Here is an 18,375-nt window from a genome sequence, read left to right on the forward strand (position 1 = left end):
ACGATTTAATACGTAAAATAACAAAATGTCGAATAAGTGAAGGGGTCTGAACACTTTCCAAATGCACTGTAAATGTTCTGGTTAATCTAGTTTCCTGACAAGAACTCGCCAGATGATCAGAATATATCATGGTATCAGAAATTGCTGTCTGTCTATATTTTAGTTCCAAAAAATGACTTACTTACTGCGTTTTGCCTTTATAGAGCGGTATGCTTGTCCCAATGTTGGGATATGTAAAAAACACATTTAGTGGTTTTGTAAATAATAATGTCAAGTCAGTTAATATGAACACATTTTTATTTACAATGACGCCTACCACGACCAAACCCTAACCCGGAAGACGCTGGGTCAATTTTGTGCCACCCTATGGGACTCCAAATCACGGCCGGTTGTGATGCAGCCTGGAATCAAACCAGGGTCTGTAATGACGCCTCTAGCACTGAGATGCAGTGCCTTAGACCGGGAGCAGCGGACAACAACTAATGGTTAAACTAACCCATGTTTGGGTAATCCAATATTGGGTTATTTGTGCAACCCAACTGGCTGGGTCAAAATAACCCAGCATGTGATCTGTCCAATGTTTATCCAGTTCTGGGTCATCAAATAACACAAATTGGGTTGTTTTCAACCCAGCATTTTTTTGAGTTTACAAATTGGAGCTGGGAGCAGCTAAACTCAGGGACCTGGTTTTCATCAGTGCGCATAGCCCACTTCCCCAGAGGTCCGGTGGACGAAAAGAGAACGGGGAGAAGAGTGGCTGATAAAATGTAGGTCTGCACCCTTCTGTATTTGACGGTGTTTTGTATTGGCAGTATCGGCACGTGTGGGGAGGAGCAGGGGTTTGTCTTTATCAGTGAGACAGCGCCCCAGTCGGATAACTGTGACAGACCGTGTAGCCTACTGCACGCTCCTCAACCGCCAGGGGTTGTACACACACATTCGCACACACACACTGCCTGACACTCACGTGCACTCTCAGTGAAACCGTCTCCCCGGGACCAGCACGCACGCACAATCTCTCGTCTATCACAGCGCATCGCGCACCACTGCGGTAAGACGGGAAGGCAGGCAGCGGAGCCCTGGCACTCACTTGTTTCAACACTCGGCATTCCAGGTAGTGCGTCTGTGACTCTCCGGAAAATAAGAGGACTTACCACCACCAATCGAGGGGGAGGTATAAAACCACTAGGCTAATACCACTCAGAGACTAGCCATTCTGCTCGTGAAAAGTTATTCAATCCTCTTGATTTCCTCACATTGGAAGTGAAACCTGCTATTTGAAAGAGGATGAGACCGTTACTCGTATCCATCGTCCTCTGCTTGAGCGCTTCTGTCCCACATTTTGTGAAAGGTGAGTACAGGAGAGCAATTACTGGTTATGGATGAGGATAGTCGAGAGGAAGTAGGCAAAGGTTTAAGACTGGATGGTTTGCTGTAAATCAAATGACATCACCTAAAACAGATTATCTGAGGCGATAATAAACATTTTACTTCCTATCAAAGTGTAATATTTTAATACGGAAGGTGACAAAATACTTTAAATACGCACTGCTTGTCATGTTATGCAATTGGCAAACACAGTAGACATATACAGTGAGTGTTAACTGAGTTTTTGGGGGATTTGCCAGTACTGTATGGCATTTTATGGAGATGATAATACCGATTTTAACGAGTAAGCACACTAGCCGTCCCAATTGAAATACTGTGTCAACTATAGGCTAAGGCTCTCCAATTCTGTCTATATGACATTACTCTCCATGTTAGTCTACTGGGGTGGCTGGACCTACATTTCTAACTCATAACAGGACTTAAGATGCTCTTTTTCTACATTTCTAACTAATAACAGGACTTCAGATGTTCTTTTTCGTCGCCTTATATCAAGTGCACTACAAGACGACTCCGTAGCCTATACGAGCGCAATCGATGGATACAACAGGATATGCCAGAGCCACATTCGAATTTAATCCAGTGGAGTAAAATTATTTAACATGTGGATTGTCTCGAAAGTTTAAAGATTGGCGAATATATTTGCTCTAGATAATTTAAGCCGACACTATTAAACTCGTGTTTAATGAAATAGAAGTACACTAATGATATGTTCATAGTGCACACATGTCGTTCCCAAGGCCTAATCCTTTTGTTTAAAACTAAACACTATAGCATAATTTTATGCGTTGCGTTCCCACATATAATTAAGGCGACAGAAGCCAGAAAATGACAAATGTCTCGAGCAGATCAAAATGTGGAAGCTATTAAGCAAAGAAGGATGGAGCGAGATGTAATCTTGCTCAACAATGTCAGAGAATGACAAACCGTTGCTTTTTCTTCCCATTATTACATTAGTTGTAATGCGGGAACCCATATTACCCATGACATCATAAAACATCTCGAGGCAATTCCGCCTGGGATTCCATTGAACAGGCTACCAATAGGACTGTTGCATGTTAAACTCTGCTGAGTTGGATTAGGCCAAAGATTGTGGATACATGAAGATAGTTCACTCAAGCCATTTACCATAAAAAAGGTCTGTTCCGGTCTACCTAACTGGGTGTGTCTCCCATAGACACCAATGTAATAGTGGCTGGGTCGTGCTGCTGCTCCAATTTCAACTGTTCTGCCTGCGGCTATGCCGGACGTGCTACCTTGTCCAGGACCTGCTGTTTTTGACTGACATTTACTCCTGAGGTGCTGACCTGTTGCACCCTCTACAACAACTGTGATTATTATTATTTGACTTTGCTGGTCATCTATGAACGTTTGAACATCTTGGCCATGTACTGTTATAATCTCCACCCGGCACAGCCACAAGAGGACTGGGCACCCCTCAGAGCCTGGTTCCTCTCTAGGTTTCTTCCTAGGTTCCGGCCTTTCTAGGGAGTTTTTCCCTTTCTTTTACATCTGCATTGCTTGCTGTTTGGGGTTTTAGGCTGGGTTTCTGTCTAGCACGTTGTGACATCGGCTGATGTAAAAAGGCCTTTAGAAATACATGTGATTGATTTGGTCTGGTCTACTTAGTTCATTGAACCAGAAAAAAATACAGAAAAAAATAACAGCCAGTGAGGTGTCTCTTCCTCTTCCGTCTCTGATTAGGCTAATGTTAATTGACTGCAGTTTGTAGAATGCAAATGACTAATCAACATTGAGAGATTAGGATTGAGAAATCAACAGTTATCCTGTGCAATTATGGTGACCATAGAATATTTCATATTGCATAATGTTTTACACTGAGAAATGTTTACTTGATTGGCCTGCCAATTACCCTCCTTTGATATGTTCAACTGTTACTGGAGAGCAGTAGCAGATTTAGGTATAGGCGACATGTGCAACCGCCCAGGGCGGAATCATGCCGGCGGCGGCACGGGGCACCTGCACAAAAAAAATGTGGAATGGTGACATTTGCACGATCGGTTTTCTATCGCTCATTTGCACATCACGTCAATGATATCATGTCACCGTGTGGGACTGTGGGTCAATTAACCTTGTCGGAGTGGGCTCGCTGATTCTAGTTTGTGAGCTAGGCAGGCTACTGCCTGGGAAGGTCTCCCACTCAGAAGTATGAGATGGGGATGGGGGCAGAGTAGGTTGACCACAGGTCTCCCCACTGGAAGCCCGAGGTAGGGGAGCGGGGGAATATATCAAATAGCGCACCTCTAACTTTGTACAGTACCAATGCAATTAGTAAAATCAGTCACACTACGACCAAATAAACCACAACTCATTCATAAACTGTGAATATAAAGTTTCACAACCTATTGTTGCATTTTTTTCTGGTTTGTGTGAAATCGTTGAGAATAATATAAAACCAGTCTGCACACCACCAAGGTGAATTGGTTTAGTCTTGACTCTTGGTTGACAGTGTTGGGGATGGGTAATGTATTGATGCTCGAGTGCCATATCAACAAATTTGTTTCTGTTTGTCTTTGTTACTTATTTTTGATATTTATGAGTCTTATTTTTGTATATATTTTTATATGTATATAGTTTTAAATGTTATGAATATTTATTTGTGTTGTTCCAAATATCTGAATAAAAATTACAGTTAGTGCATGTCACGTTGGCATAAATGATACGGGAGACAGGTGCAGGAATGCGATAAAAAAAATGTTTTTAACCCAAATTGCTGCGTGCTGTGTAAAGGCACGGGGACAAAGACCAAACAAACACGTAATAAAACAGGTTAGAAACCCAAAACAAAAGAGCGAGGAGTACCTTAAATAAATAACACACGGTACAAGACCCGTAATCATCTGTGCAATCCACAACAGCACGAAAGCCAAAACACACAGCACAGGTACTCACACGTACCAACAGACATTGTAGCAATAATTGAACGCCCAATGGAAACCAAAGGGTACATATATACAAATACAATCCGTGGGAATAGGGGACAGGTGTGCGTAATGAAAGGAGCCATACAAGGAGCCATACAAGCTAGAACTGCCACTGCTGAAGAGTGTAATGAGGACAGTGAGTTGAAGCATCACACAGCATTAAGCCCACTGTAAATTTGTGAATGGAATGGCATCAAACACCACTAGACCCCTTAGTTCCAGTGAAGGGAAATCTTAACACTACAGCATACAATGACATTCTAAACGATTCTGTGCTTCCAACTTTGTGGCAACAGTTTGGGGAAGGCCCTTTCCTTCAGCATGACAATGCCCCCGTGCACTAAGAAAGGTCCATACAGAAATGATTTTTCAAGATCGTTGTGGAAGAAATTGACTGGACTGCATGGAGCCCTAACCTCAACCCCATCGAACACCTTTGGGATGAATTGGAATGCCGACTGCGAGCCAGGCCTAATTGTCCACCATCCGTGCCCGACCTCACTAATGCTCTTGTGGATGAATGGATGCAAGTACCTGCATCAATGTTCCAAAATCTAGTGGAAAGCTTTCCCAGAAGAGTGGAGTCTGTTATAGCAGCAATCAGCTGATCAACATATTAATGCCCATGATTTTAGAAGTAGATGTTCGACGAATGTGTCCACATGCTTTTGGTAATGTAGTGTAGGTGTCTGTTGTGTGTTTGTGTGTGTGCGAGAGAGCGGAAGGGTAAGTAGATTTTATCGAATATCAGTGTCAATCTGCCGAAGAAATCATTATACAACTCAAGAACCCTTCAATTTACCCATCAGTCCTGTGGATTGGAAATTAGTTCTGAGTCATGAGATGGTGTGATATTGACGACGACTGTTGATTTAACCTAGCAGATTGTCTTCCGATAATGGGGTGCTTGAATCGAGATGGGAGGGCAGGAGATGTTAGCTTCGTGTAACTTTAATTCTGAAAAGCTATGTGGTCGATTTGTCATGACATGATTATGAAGCTTTATCAAGCAATGTGCATTATGTGTAATTCACTTAGATGTCCCAAAGAATTACCAACCATACCTGGGTAATACTGTATGTGACCTGTCATAGCGATGTGGCTAGTGCACTAGTCTGATAACCCTGGAGATGTCTTTTAGAGCAGACTTACAAGTCAATTGTATTTATTTGACCATAATTGCATTAGGATGTACAATACCTCAAGTCAGTGTAAAAATAAATGACTGATATTTGTACAAGATGGTCTGTGGTATTTCTTAAGAACAACAGACAGAGCATTATATATGTTAAATATGCAGGGTCTGTGAATACTAAAATATCATTTAAATTCTTGAATTGTCTTTGGTTAGCATTGAATTAGACACTTTGAAGTCAATTGAAACTGATTGCCTCAAAGGAAATATGAAAAAAGCTGCCCTCACAATAAGAGACAATAGATTTTGGTTTCCGTTTACCAAGCAATTGCATATTAGTAAACCATGCGAGGCTTAAATTAATGCAGATGATAGCAATCTATCTGAAAGCCCATTACATATGTACACCATCCCCTGTTGAAAGTTTATAGCTTCTGTTTAGGTCACTTTTAATAACACAGACTTGCAATCTACCTCACCGACCTTCACTATCGCTGTAAATGGCATTGTCTTCAATCAAAGGCAAGAGGTCAAACTATGAGATCATCAGCCACGATAACGGTGACAATCCTGGGGCTGATTGGACGACAACCCAAGCGTACGGAAATGCAACATAGACACTGGGGCGAAACAGGAATTAATCTTTGCATAATACCCTCTGCTCTTGATGAAGTGTCATTGCATGTACAACTCATTGTTCTCTTTTTTTCTCTTGGATGAAGTTTGATTGCGTTAATCATTGGCAGGTTGACATTTATGGGGATGAGTCTTGTCCCTGAGGCAGAACTGAGTGATTTCCGTCGGATGGGCCAGCTGCAATGTCAAAATATTGCCAATATTGTAAAAAGTCATGAAAACAACAATGTGCTTTTTGGTCTTAATTTAAGGTTAGGTTAGGCATTAGGGTTAGCAGTGTGGTTAAGATCAGGGTTAAGGTTAGGGTTGAATTTAAAATTGAATGTATGAATGTAGTGGCCACTCTGCAGAGCTGCTTACAAAACAAGATTCACGATGAAAAACGCTAACCTGCTATTCATTGCCAGTGCAGATACTGTTTAATCGTATTAATATTCGGAGCAGAGTTCATTTTTTTCATGCTCTGACATGCTGTTGACCGTGGTGGTATTTGTCTTTGCTGTGAAATTGTCTGTTTTGTCCTCCATGATTTTCACGCCTGACGTAGGGCTGGGCGATACGGCAAAAATATCATATTACAATTTTGATTCAAGTGGGTCGCCAACGCGGTAATCACTTCCATCGATATCATGTTGAAATCAATGGAAAAGGGGGCAAACATTTGAGGTGTAGCACTGTTTAAAGGGGCAATCTGCAGATGCTACATACATTTTTATACTTTTACATTTATGATATACAGTATACCCATTGATTCTTGAAGAATATAACTTATAGATGCCTCAAAAGCTTAGTTCAACTGTACCACATGAGAACCCAAAATATAAACTTGTTTTACTCCTTTGTTTGTAAACTAAGTAAATAGAAACAAACACAGTTTCGCCTCAAAACATGGCTAAAACTATAATGTTGATATCATGGATGGTCAGTCCTTGTATCCATAGCTCTGTCCATGAGTTTGAGAGTGGTTGAATTTCTCTAGCCATAGCCAGCCTTCTATCAAAATAGTGGCAGGGTCTGCTTTGTTATTGTTTGAACTGCAGACTGCTGCTTTAAACTGACACTATTCAAAGTCCACACGGAAACTTGGAATTAGCCTATAGATGAGAAGGCTTATATTTATATTTTGGAATGTTGGATGTTCATTTCGGGAGGCTGCCATCAAGGAAAAGGAAACAAACCAAATCAAGATGCGGCATGGGATATCAACAGTGATATCAACGGTTTGGTGCCATTTAAGTGATAGTTTGACTCTCAAATCAGTGTTTTGGTGTGTGGCAACTTTTATAGAGAAACCGCCCTGAACTTTCTGTACCATTTGAGTTTGAAAATTAACTCTGCATTGTAAGTCTTGTGCACCCCAGTGTGTGACAAAATGAACAGCACAAAACCAAAGATATTGATCTGTTTTAAGCAATCGATCTATGTCATCGGGATAACTGTAAACCTTTATACCAACATATCCAATCTGAGATTAAAGGGATGTGTAATTCACTCAATTTTATGGGGTGAAAATGCAAGCTTGTGTAAGGTAGTAACACCAAGTGTCCAGATTAGGGAAATGAGCGTAATACAAAATAATTTAATTAGGCAAAATAATTCAATACGTCAATTTGAGATGTTGCCCAGTCACCAAATTTGACATCTATTTCGCACTCATTTAACAACTTAGAGAGTAAAAAAATGCTCTACAACACAATTTAACTGGGCGTTTGAGACTTGAGCCTCCATAGTGTCTGTGCAGCAGCCTGAACGTTTGACGTCTCTACCATCAGTGACCTAAATAGGGCCTTATAAAATCTGTTACATTTTTGCGTAATTCCATTTATTTTTCTGCCAAATCCATTTTCTTTGGTTGTGTTTTTCCAGATTTTTCAGATATCCGCTCTCAAAATCACACTCTTTTTTTATTATTGAAAAACAACTACATTGGATGTTCTAAGGCCACAATAATGCTTCAACAACATCAGGAAACCACTTCTGAGGAGTAAATATAACATTTCCTTAATTTTTTTGATGTAGTTACCCTTTAATTCAAGCCAGAATGCATTTAAGCCAGAATGCATTTAGTACATTTACATTTACATTTAAGTAATTTAGCAGACGCTCTTATCCAGAGTGACTTACAAATTGGAACGTTCATACATATTCATCCTGGTCCCCCCGTGGGGAATGAACCCACAACCCTGGCGTTGCAAGCGCCATGCTCTACCAACTGAACGTGTGTGGTCCCGTGTTGTTGTTTAGCACACGTGATGAAGTATGCAAAACAAATGACTAATTTACTGATGAAATCATAATATCATTCTGCCAGGTTGGCATTTGATGGCGAAGGTTTTTGGGAAAGCTTTTCCATCTACCAGAAGATGTTTATCATTAACGGAAGTGGTAGACATACTCGCACAGAAGTAAAGGGGGATTCCCGTACCGTTGTTTCTTCAGAAAGTTGCATAAAAATACGAATCGCTGATGCATTCTGTTCATGTCTTATTATAAACTTGGGCAAATGAATACATTTTCTGATAAGTTCATTACCTTCAGTTGATTTCCCACTAAGTCCAATATATTTTTTGAATATTGTTGAATTCTGTTTTAATGTCTAGATTCTGTGATTCCGTCAACGTTCTCAGTATCGCAGATTTTATAGGGCCCTACCTAAATCTATAATATATGTTGTCCTATTTGAAATAGCATCATATGTAACAACATACAGTGCCTTCAGACCCCTTGACTTTATCCATATTTTGTTGTGTTAAAGCCTGAATTTAAAATGTATTAAATTGAGATTGTGTGTCACTGGCCGACACAGAATAGTTCATAATGTCAGTGGAATTATATTTGTCAATTTTTTTACTAATTATTTGGAAATGAAAAGCTGAAATGTCAATAATTATTCAACCCCTTTGTTATGACAAGCCTAAATAAGTTCAGGAGTAAAAATGTGCATTAGAAGTCACATATGTTGCATGGACTCACTCTGTGAGCAATACAAGTGTTTAACATGATTTTTGAATGACTACCTCCTCTCTGTACTGCACACATACCATTATCTGTAAGGTCCCTCGGTCGTGCAGTGAATTTTAAACACAGATTCAACCACAAAGACCAGGGAGGTTTTCCAATGCCTCACAGAGACGAACACCTATTGGTAGATGAGTAAAAAACACAGTAGACATGAAATATCCCTTTCACCATGGTGAAGTTATTAATTACACATTGAATGGTATATCAATACACACAGTCACTACGAAGACACAGGTGTCCTTCCTTACACATTACCCGGAGAGGAAGGAAACCGCTCAGGAATTTCACCATGAGGCCAATGGTGACTTTAAAACAGTTATATGGTTTAATGTCTGTGATAGGCGAAAACTGAGGATGGCTCAACAATATTAGAGTTAGAGAAGGAAGCCTGTAAAGAAAATATTTTTTTCCATAACATGCATCCTGTTTACAATAAGGCACTAAAGTAAAACTGCAAAAAATGTGGCAAAGAAATGTACTTTATGTCTTGAATACAAATCAAGATACTGTGGGGTTTTTTCTCATTAAAAAAATAAAAATTGATTTATTCTTCCACTTTGTCATTAGAGTATTTTGTGTAAATTGTTGGGGGGAAAAAACGATTAAATCAATTTTAATTCCACCTGGTAACTTTCTGAGGGGACTGTATTTAATTTTAAAGGGTGTGAAGTGCAGGCTGGTTTGTTGAGGGTGGCAGAGATTGTAAAATCACGACACGTAATCCATGAGTGGCCGTGTTATTTTTTTAATACTTTTTTTTGCCCTTTTCTATCCCTTACCCTTACCTGAACAACTAGGACAGCTTAACCTGGGGCAGCAGCGTAGCCTAGTGGTTAGAACGTTGGACTAGTAACCAAAAGGTTGCATCCCTGAGCTGAAAGGTACAAATCTGTCATTCTGCCCCTGAACAAGGCAGTTAATCCACTGTTCCTAGGCCGTCATTGAAAATAAGAATTTGTTCTTAACTGACTTGCCTAGTTAAATAAAGGTAACATTTAAAATTAAAACTTACCTCACTCTACGACTTACCATAACCCTAGCCTCTCGCAATATATGTAATGGCTCGGACTGTCATATCCTTAGCATTCTGATAATGGTAATTTTTCAGTCCAATAAGGCTCCTGGAAGCTGGACATAGGCATATTGTAGTGATAGAGCCCTCTGATCCAGTAAAACAGATATTCAATTGTTTCCGTTTGTGGTGTCAGTCTGTGTTACAGTAAGTGTGCTTAAACTTTGCAGCAAAGAACTCAGTAGCTCATTCGTTTACAGATTTGGAATTCATGAGGCTTGGATTAAGAAGAAATGATGACTCAACTGCTAAAATACTTTGTATATGTGTCACGGGGTCATCAAAAAATCTGGATGCTATTGTCCTTGGAAAGGTTTTGAAATAGCGGGTCAAATACAGTAGCATCGGCTGGCAATGATCCACAAATATCTACATTTTGATTAGCCTTTCCAAGTGTTTCTGTACCAGAATTATGATTATTGATGCTTTGGGATCTTCAGGCCTATAAGTAAGCGTGTTATTGTCATGGTACCTGGTAATCCTTCATAACTCTCTAACAACAGGGCAATACAATGATGATAATACTTTTCACTACCCTGCAAACTAAGTAAGTGGTATAAGGTGTTAACTGTTTCCATTCAAATGTCTAAAAGGGTAGTTACATATCACTTAAATAATGTTTCTCGATAAGAGAATGTTATGTGACCACAATAGCAAGACCAAATCAGAGGCCAATAGGTTTCCAGCGAGTTAGAGATGTAGAATAAAACAGATTCTTTGAGGCTGTTTGTGAGATTAAAGTTGGACAGGCATTGTAAAGAGATTATGGATCCAGGGATTGAACAGAGGGATGACGCAGAGAGCTTTGGATGTGATTTATCTTTTATCTGTTCACAACAAACCAGAGCCAGATGCTTTTTGTTTTTGGCCCTTTATGGTCTATTAAGGTCATGCTATATTTTATTTGTATTGTTCCGGTCACGATATTATCCACATTTTATCACAGATTTGGTGAAGGAGTGTTCCTCAAATCATATCAAATGTTATTGGTCACATACACATCTTTCGCAGATGTTATTGCGTGTGTAGCGAAATGCTTGTGTTCCTAGCTCCAACAGTGCAGGAGTGTCTAACAATTCACACAAGTCTTAATGTAAAATAATGGAATCAAGAAATCTATAAATATTCGATATTGAGCAATATCGGAGTGACATTGACTAAAATACAGTAGAATAGAATACAGTATACACATATGAGTAAAGCAGTATATAAACATTATTCAAACATTATTAAAGTGACTAGTGTTCCATTAATAAAATGGCCAGTTATTCCAAGTCGATGTATTAAGGGCAGCAGCCTCTAAGGTGCAGGGCTTGGTAACCGGGTGGAAGCCGGCTAGTGATGGCTATTCAACAGTCTGATGGCCTTGAGACAGAAGCTGTTTTTCAGTCTCTCGGTCCCAGCTTTGATGCATCTGTACTGACCTCGCCTTCTGGATGATAGCAGGGTGAATATGCTCGTTTGGTTGATGTCATTGATTATCTTTTTGGCCATCCTGTGATATCAGGTGCTTTAGGTGTCCTTGAGGGCAGGTAGTTTGCCCCCAGTGATGCATTGGGCAGACCGGGGTGGAGGTGGTTGATTAAGGTCTTTCCTCCGACGTACCCCAGGAGACAGGGGGAGCTCATTTTCATTCTGGAGGGGTGCACTCCAAATCATGGACTTCTTTAAATTTTTGTTCTCCTGCAGCATAAATACAGTGCATTCGGAAAGTTTTCAGACCCCTTTACTTTTTTCACATTACAGCCTTATTCCAAATGGATTAAATAATTTTCCCCCCTCATACATCTACACATAAATACCGCATAATGACAAAGAAAAAACATATATTTTTTAAATGTTTACATATGTAAAAAAAAATTAAAAAAATGAAATATCACATTTAGATAAGTATTCAGACCTTTTACTAAGTACTTTGTTGAGGCACCTTGGGCAGCGATTACAACATTGAGTTTTCTTGGTCTATGACGCTACAAGCGTGGCACAACTGTATTTAGGTAGTTTCTCCCATTCTTCTCTGCAGATCTACTCAAGCTCTGTCAGGTTGGATGGGGAGTGTTGCTGCACAGCTATTTTCAGATCTCTCCAGAGATGTTTGGTTGGATTCAAGTCTGGGCTCTGGCTGGGCCACTCAAGGACATTCAGAGACTTGTCCTGAAACTGCTCCTGCGTTGTCTTTGCTGTGTGCTTAGGGTTGTTGTCCTGTTGGAAGGTGGACCTTCACTCCAGTCTGATGTCCTGAGCACTCCGGAGCAGGTTTTCATCAAGGATCTCTCTGTTCTTTGCTCCATTAATTTTTCCCTCGATCCTGACTAGTCTCCCAGTCCCTGCCGCTGAAAAACATCACCACAGCATGATGCTGCCACCACCATGCTTCACCTTAGGGATGGTGCCAGGTTTCCTCAAGACATGATGTTTAGCATTCAGGCAAAAGAGTTCAATATTGGTTTCATCAGACCAGAGAATCTTGTTGATCATGGTCTGAGAGTCCTTTAGGTGCCTTTTGGCAAACTCCAAGTGGGTTGTTATCTGCCGTTTTCCAAGGAGTGGCTTCCGTCTGACCACTAAAATTAAGCCCTGATTGGTGGGGTGCTGCAGAGATGATTGTCCTTCTGGAAGGTTCTCCCATCTCCACAGAGGAACTATGGAGCTCTGTCAGAAAGACCATCAGGTTCTTGGTCACCTCCCTGACCCAGGCCCTTCTCCCCCGATTGCTGTTTGGCTGGGTGGCCAGCTCTAGGAAGAGTCTTTGTGGTTCCAAACTTCTGCCATTTAAGAATGATAGAGGCCACTGTCTTCTTGTGGAACTTAAATTCTGCAGAAATGTTTTGGTACCCTTCCCCAGATCTGTGCCTCGATAACAATCCTGTCTCAGAGCTCTATGGACAATTCCTTTGACCTCATGGCTTGGTTTTTGCTCTGACAGGCACTGTCAACTGTTGGACATTTATATAGTGGTTAGTGCGTTGGACTAGTAACCGAAAGGATGCAAGATCGAATCCCCGAGCTGACAAGGTACAAATCTGTCGTTCTGCCCCTGAACAAGGCAGTTAACCCACTGTTCCTATGCCGTCATTGAAAATAAGAATTTGTTCTTAACTGACTTGCCTAGTTAAATAAAGGTACAATTAAATAAATAAAAAATATAGACAGTTGTGTGCCTTTCCAAATCATGTCCAATCAATAGAATTTACCACAGGTGGACTCCAATCAAATAGTAGAAACATCTCAAGTATGATCAATGGAAACAGGATGCCGCTGAGCTCAATTTCTAGTCTCATAGCAAAGGGTCTGAATACCTATGTAAGTAAGGTATTTCAGTTTTTATTTTGAAAACATTTGCATAAAATTCTAAAAACCTGTTTTCGCTTTGTCATTATGGGGAATTATGTATAGATTGTTGAGGAAAAAATGTATTTAATCAATTTTAGGATAAGGCTGTAACCGAACAGAATGTGGAAAATGGGAACTGGTCTGAATACTTTCCGAATGCACTGTACATTTGGATTCGGTACAAAAAGCAACAATGCTAACTAATTTCGTGGAAACATAAAGAAATGTAGAGGCATAGTAATTCAAACTATATTCAACACACTCTCTCTTCAGAGCAATATATTTTTTACTTTAACCAAAAACCTATTTGGCATGTTTGATTGAACAGGGACCTTAGTTTCTTTAAGGCTTTGGGTCTAACGACCACTGAAAACCATGTGATTTATTGAAGAGGTACTTTACCCTGCAGAGGTGAGCTCTCTGCTTGATATACTCTACTTGTCAATCCAGCACTTCTGGGTCATCTTTGGTACCCAAATATTGTTGATTTTCTCTGTTGTAGAACATAATAAAAAAGTGTGTTTTTTATTGATGGTTGTGTCATTACATTTGCACATTAATGTATGTTTTTATGATCACATTAGCATAGACTGTACACAATGTCTCTTGTAATGTGGATAAGCATGCAAATGAGACTGTGTGCATTCACGTGGGAGTGAAAGCCATCTTCTTTAGTATTGGCTAAATATTTTGGATGACACGGATGTCGCAGACTTCTTACTCTGCTGCTGCACCTTTCCCTCTATTCTACTTCTCAGCATATGTCTATATCCTTACCTCTCCCTACCCCCTCTCTCTCCCTCTATTCCCACCCCTCCATACCTTCTTTTCCCCCCCTCTTCCTATATCCCCTCTGCTCATCTCTGCCTCTCTCTCTTTTCCTCCCCCTTTCTCTCTGTCCTTCTCCCAATATCATCTCTCTCTCTCTCGCTCTCTCCCTCTCTGTACCTTAGCCAACACTCCCAGTGTGATGTTGTTAGTCACGTTAAGTGCATTAGACACAGGCAATATCCCAGGATTTGTCTGTGCATTTCATCCCTGTGCATTTCATCCCATTCTCAGACATCACCGTGCGCTGTTAACTTTTATTTAATTTGATGTGCCAGAGCCTGTAACTGTGTGTGTGTGTGTGTGTGTGTGCGTGTGCGTGTGTGTGTGTGTGTGGTGCAGGGATCCAACTGTTCATTTGTGTGTGTGTGTACAGTACAAGTGTGTTTGTCAATGTGTGTTTGTGAATACCAACTGTTTTTGAACTCTGAAGCTTTGAGAGGTAACCTAGAAATGTCATCGCTAAAATAATCAATTATTCCAAGAATTGTTCCTCCTGTGTTTCGCTCACGAAGCTACTGTATGACTGTATATCCTAAAGCTTCAGTCATCCCACCAATCCCACCCTCTGATACAGCCTAATAAAGACTATTAGCCTTCTCTCTATATGTAAACGTTTGTCTTTTTTGGTTTTATCAATAATGATCACACCTATTGGACCTTATTGGATTAATACTATTGCGTATGAGTATGTGAGCAAGTGTGTTTGTCGGTAAGAGGAGCTCAGACAAGGCAATAGCCAAATGTGATTTATTATTCGAATTTTTTTGAGGGGGGTAACAGATTATACTATAAAAATCTTGAGTGAGAACGAAGGTGCGATTTAGTTAAGTGAAATATCTCCAGTCCAGCTGTTTTAGATTACCCTTGGTGTGTTGGCTCAGACAGAGAGCAGCTCAAATACAAAGCACAGGATGTGTGGAAGGTCCCTGCAACTGGTGTGCGTTGCGTTCCATTCCCTCTCTCCAACATCAACACGAGAGGAGGAGAGGTTAAGGAGGGTAAAAACTGATGGTTAGTGGAATCATGCTCGTCCCTTCTTCTCTGGAGGCAGAGCATTGATCAAATAGGGCAAGGGTTACAGTCTCTTGCATCAGTACAGTGATTAACACTTCTTATGGCTGAGGGATCGATATGAAAACAGCCAGTGAAAGTGCAGGGCGCCAAATTCAAACAACAGAAATCTCATAATTAAAATTCCTCAAACATACAAGTATCTTATACCATTTTAAAGGGTATATTGTTGTTAATCCCACCACAGTGTCCGATTTCAAAAAGGCTTTACAGCAAAAGCACCACAAACGCTTATGTTAGGTCACCGCCAAATCACAGAAAAACACAGCCATTTTTCCAGCTAAAGACAGGAGTCACAAAAAGCAAAAATAGAGATAAAATTGATCACTAACCTTTGATGATTTTCATCAGATGACACTCATAGGACTTCATGTTACACAATACATTTATGTTTTGTTCGGTAAAGTTCATATTTATATAAAAAAATCTCAGTATACATTGGCACGTTATGTTCAGTACTCAATACTGCCCCCAGCCATAAGAAGTTAAGAGGAATGCTTAAAAATTGGAAGAGAGTTTGGGTTTGGGGAATGAGGAGATTTTTGTTCTCTCCGGTTTTTCCCTTTGATACGTTTCCCTGCTGCTTCCAAGGCACCTGCTCTCCCTTTGGGGCGTTGTCATTCTCTCACTCCTTCTCTCCGATGATTTAGATGGTTCATTGTAGAATCTGGTGGTTTTCAAAGGTCATGTTGTTTTTTTATGTAAAGGTTTTCTATGTAGATCATATGTCTAACACTGCACTGCACATGTATGTTGGAAGAATGTGAAAGTGGAATGGAGCATTAAATCTTATCTTGCACAGGGATGTGGTCTGTTGGGAGAGAGAGTGTGTGCATGTGATGCATGTCGAGAGAGTAAGAGACTGTAAAATCACATCAGAAAGGTGGGCTTTGCCACCTGGCTTTCTTTTCTATATTTCTCCATATTGGTTAAATTTCGCATTTGCATCCAGTGTAGAATATAATGGAAAACACCTAACAATAATTCAACGAAAATGTTGGGTATCTGTGTCTAGCTGTTCTTTTTGAAATTACATTGTTATGTTACTTAGTGGAGGAGTCGTAATACCTAGTCTGGAAAAAAGTGAACCATTGAAAAGCAGATACTTTTCCTCCTTTAGTTTGCATGGTATATTAAAATAACATGAACCAATACATTTCTTGTTCATTTGATATGTTTTTATTCTGAATACATTTTCAGTATGTGTGTGTTTTAACGTGTTGGTCAGTGTACAGTAAGTCAGCTTGCACTATCGGCCTGTTTTGTAACTGCACAAGGACTTCTACTATACCAGCGGACTGAGCTAACATATATTTTATCACGGCACAATATGTTTGGCAGAACTTCTTCACAGTTACAGTGGAAGGCTAAAGGTTGATGACACTGTATCTTTAGCACCCTTGCTACCATTTCGTTGTCAACTCTAATCGCCAAGGCAGCCCACGTATGCAGGACTTGAGCAGCCATGCAATACTGTAGTAGAGTACATTTGAGTTGTTCACCTTGGCCCCCTTGCAAGCAGGACCTTGGTGATCTAAGCTGGCAGGATGCCAGGGTTAATCAGGGAGAGTTGTGTGTACACACTGGGCATCCCCCCCATAGCTGTTGGTCCTAGGCTGCTGGCCAGCCCAGCATGTAATCCATGGGTCATGATGTGGTGTTCAGCTGCTTATTTAATGAAATCGTATGCCCTTGAACCCCTCTGAGATTTTAATCAAAATTTACGTTTTTAGGTTGACGTACCATAGGCCTACAACAAGTGAGACAATGTTTCAGAAGCTTCTTCAAATCCCTCAAGTTTCCCAACACCCCCCAGATCCAACATTCACAACCAATTGAAGACATAAAATAAAAAAACATACAAAAATATTGTCTGCAACTGACATTTAGATATTGTAGATATATTTATTCCTTTTGTGTAGGCGATCTGACTGACAAAATAATGTAATGTGGACTTTGGGTGGAATTTGTCTGTTGGCTGTCAGTGTGCCTTTATCCGGTGTGAACGTGATACATGTTCCTCACACTCCCTCCACTGAGTAACAGCCTCTTTGATCAGTGCTCAGGGTGCCCGCCCTCAACATGTTGACATGACATTGAACATATATCACAACCATCAGTCTTATGTTTTTCACCATGCGTAATATGCGGTAGGCTATGTTTCGTACAACAGCACAATAATACATTTTTATTCAGGTATGTTATTTGAGCTTGGGCTCATAGGCCTATGTGTATGCATAAGCTCTAATATGCTGGTCGTTATCAAGTTGGGTACTACCAAAGCATGTCCAGAGTGCATAAAAGGAGATTACCGTGACTTAACTGTCACGTGGAATATCACTGTGGTCATGACTTATGACTGCTGAGGTGGCGCTAATATTGTCTCTGCAACAACCCGAAGCCCATAGCTTGATAAAGACCTGTTGGTTTCTGATAGATTTCAACAACCATACACATTTAAAACCAGAGTGTAGAAAATGACTTCTGCTGTTGAAGGGTAAAGCTCACTACTGTTAGACCTGAGCTGGAGCAACAACAGATAGAGAGCAGGTAGAAAGGTGGCAGGCAGCGTGATGGGATCTATATGGCGCATCTGTAACATTGATCAAATCAAATGTTATTGGTCACATACACATGGTTAGCAGATGTTAATGCGAGAGTAGCGAAATGCTTGTGCTTCTAGTTCCAACAGTGCAGTAATATCTAACAATTCCCCAACAACACAAATCTAAAGGGGTGAATGAGAATGTGTACATATCAGTATATGGATGAGCGATGGCCGAGCGGCATAGGCAAGGGGCAGTAGATGGTATAAAATACAGTATATACATGTAATATGAGTTATGTAAGATATGTAAACCTTATTAACGTGGCATTATTTAAAGTGGCATTGTTTAAAGTGACTAGTGATCCATTTATTAAAGAGTCCAGTGATTGGGTCTCAG

General features: G+C 40.3%; 1 protein-coding gene across 4 annotated transcripts in view; it reads left to right on the top strand.

Moving 5' to 3' along the window:
* Window positions 1-949: 949 nt before the first annotated feature.
* LOC139545753 (EGF-like repeat and discoidin I-like domain-containing protein 3) overlaps window positions 950-18,375 on the top strand; it is a 264,851-nt gene continuing 247,425 nt past the window's right edge. For 3 of the 4 annotated variants that reach the window (XM_071353874.1, XM_071353875.1, XM_071353876.1), the window contains exon 1: window positions 1,157-1,351. In XM_071353874.1, the coding sequence (XP_071209975.1) occupies window positions 1,288-1,351 (64 nt within the window). In that variant the 5' untranslated portion in view covers window positions 1,157-1,287. Of the gene's footprint in view, window positions 1,352-18,375 lie in introns of all 4 variants that reach the window. The other variant, XM_071353873.1, reaches the window with a different exon arrangement.

This window comes from Salvelinus alpinus, chromosome 19 (assembly GCF_045679555.1).
Source record: "Salvelinus alpinus chromosome 19, SLU_Salpinus.1, whole genome shotgun sequence".
Taxonomy (NCBI): Eukaryota; Metazoa; Chordata; class Actinopteri; order Salmoniformes; family Salmonidae; genus Salvelinus; species Salvelinus alpinus.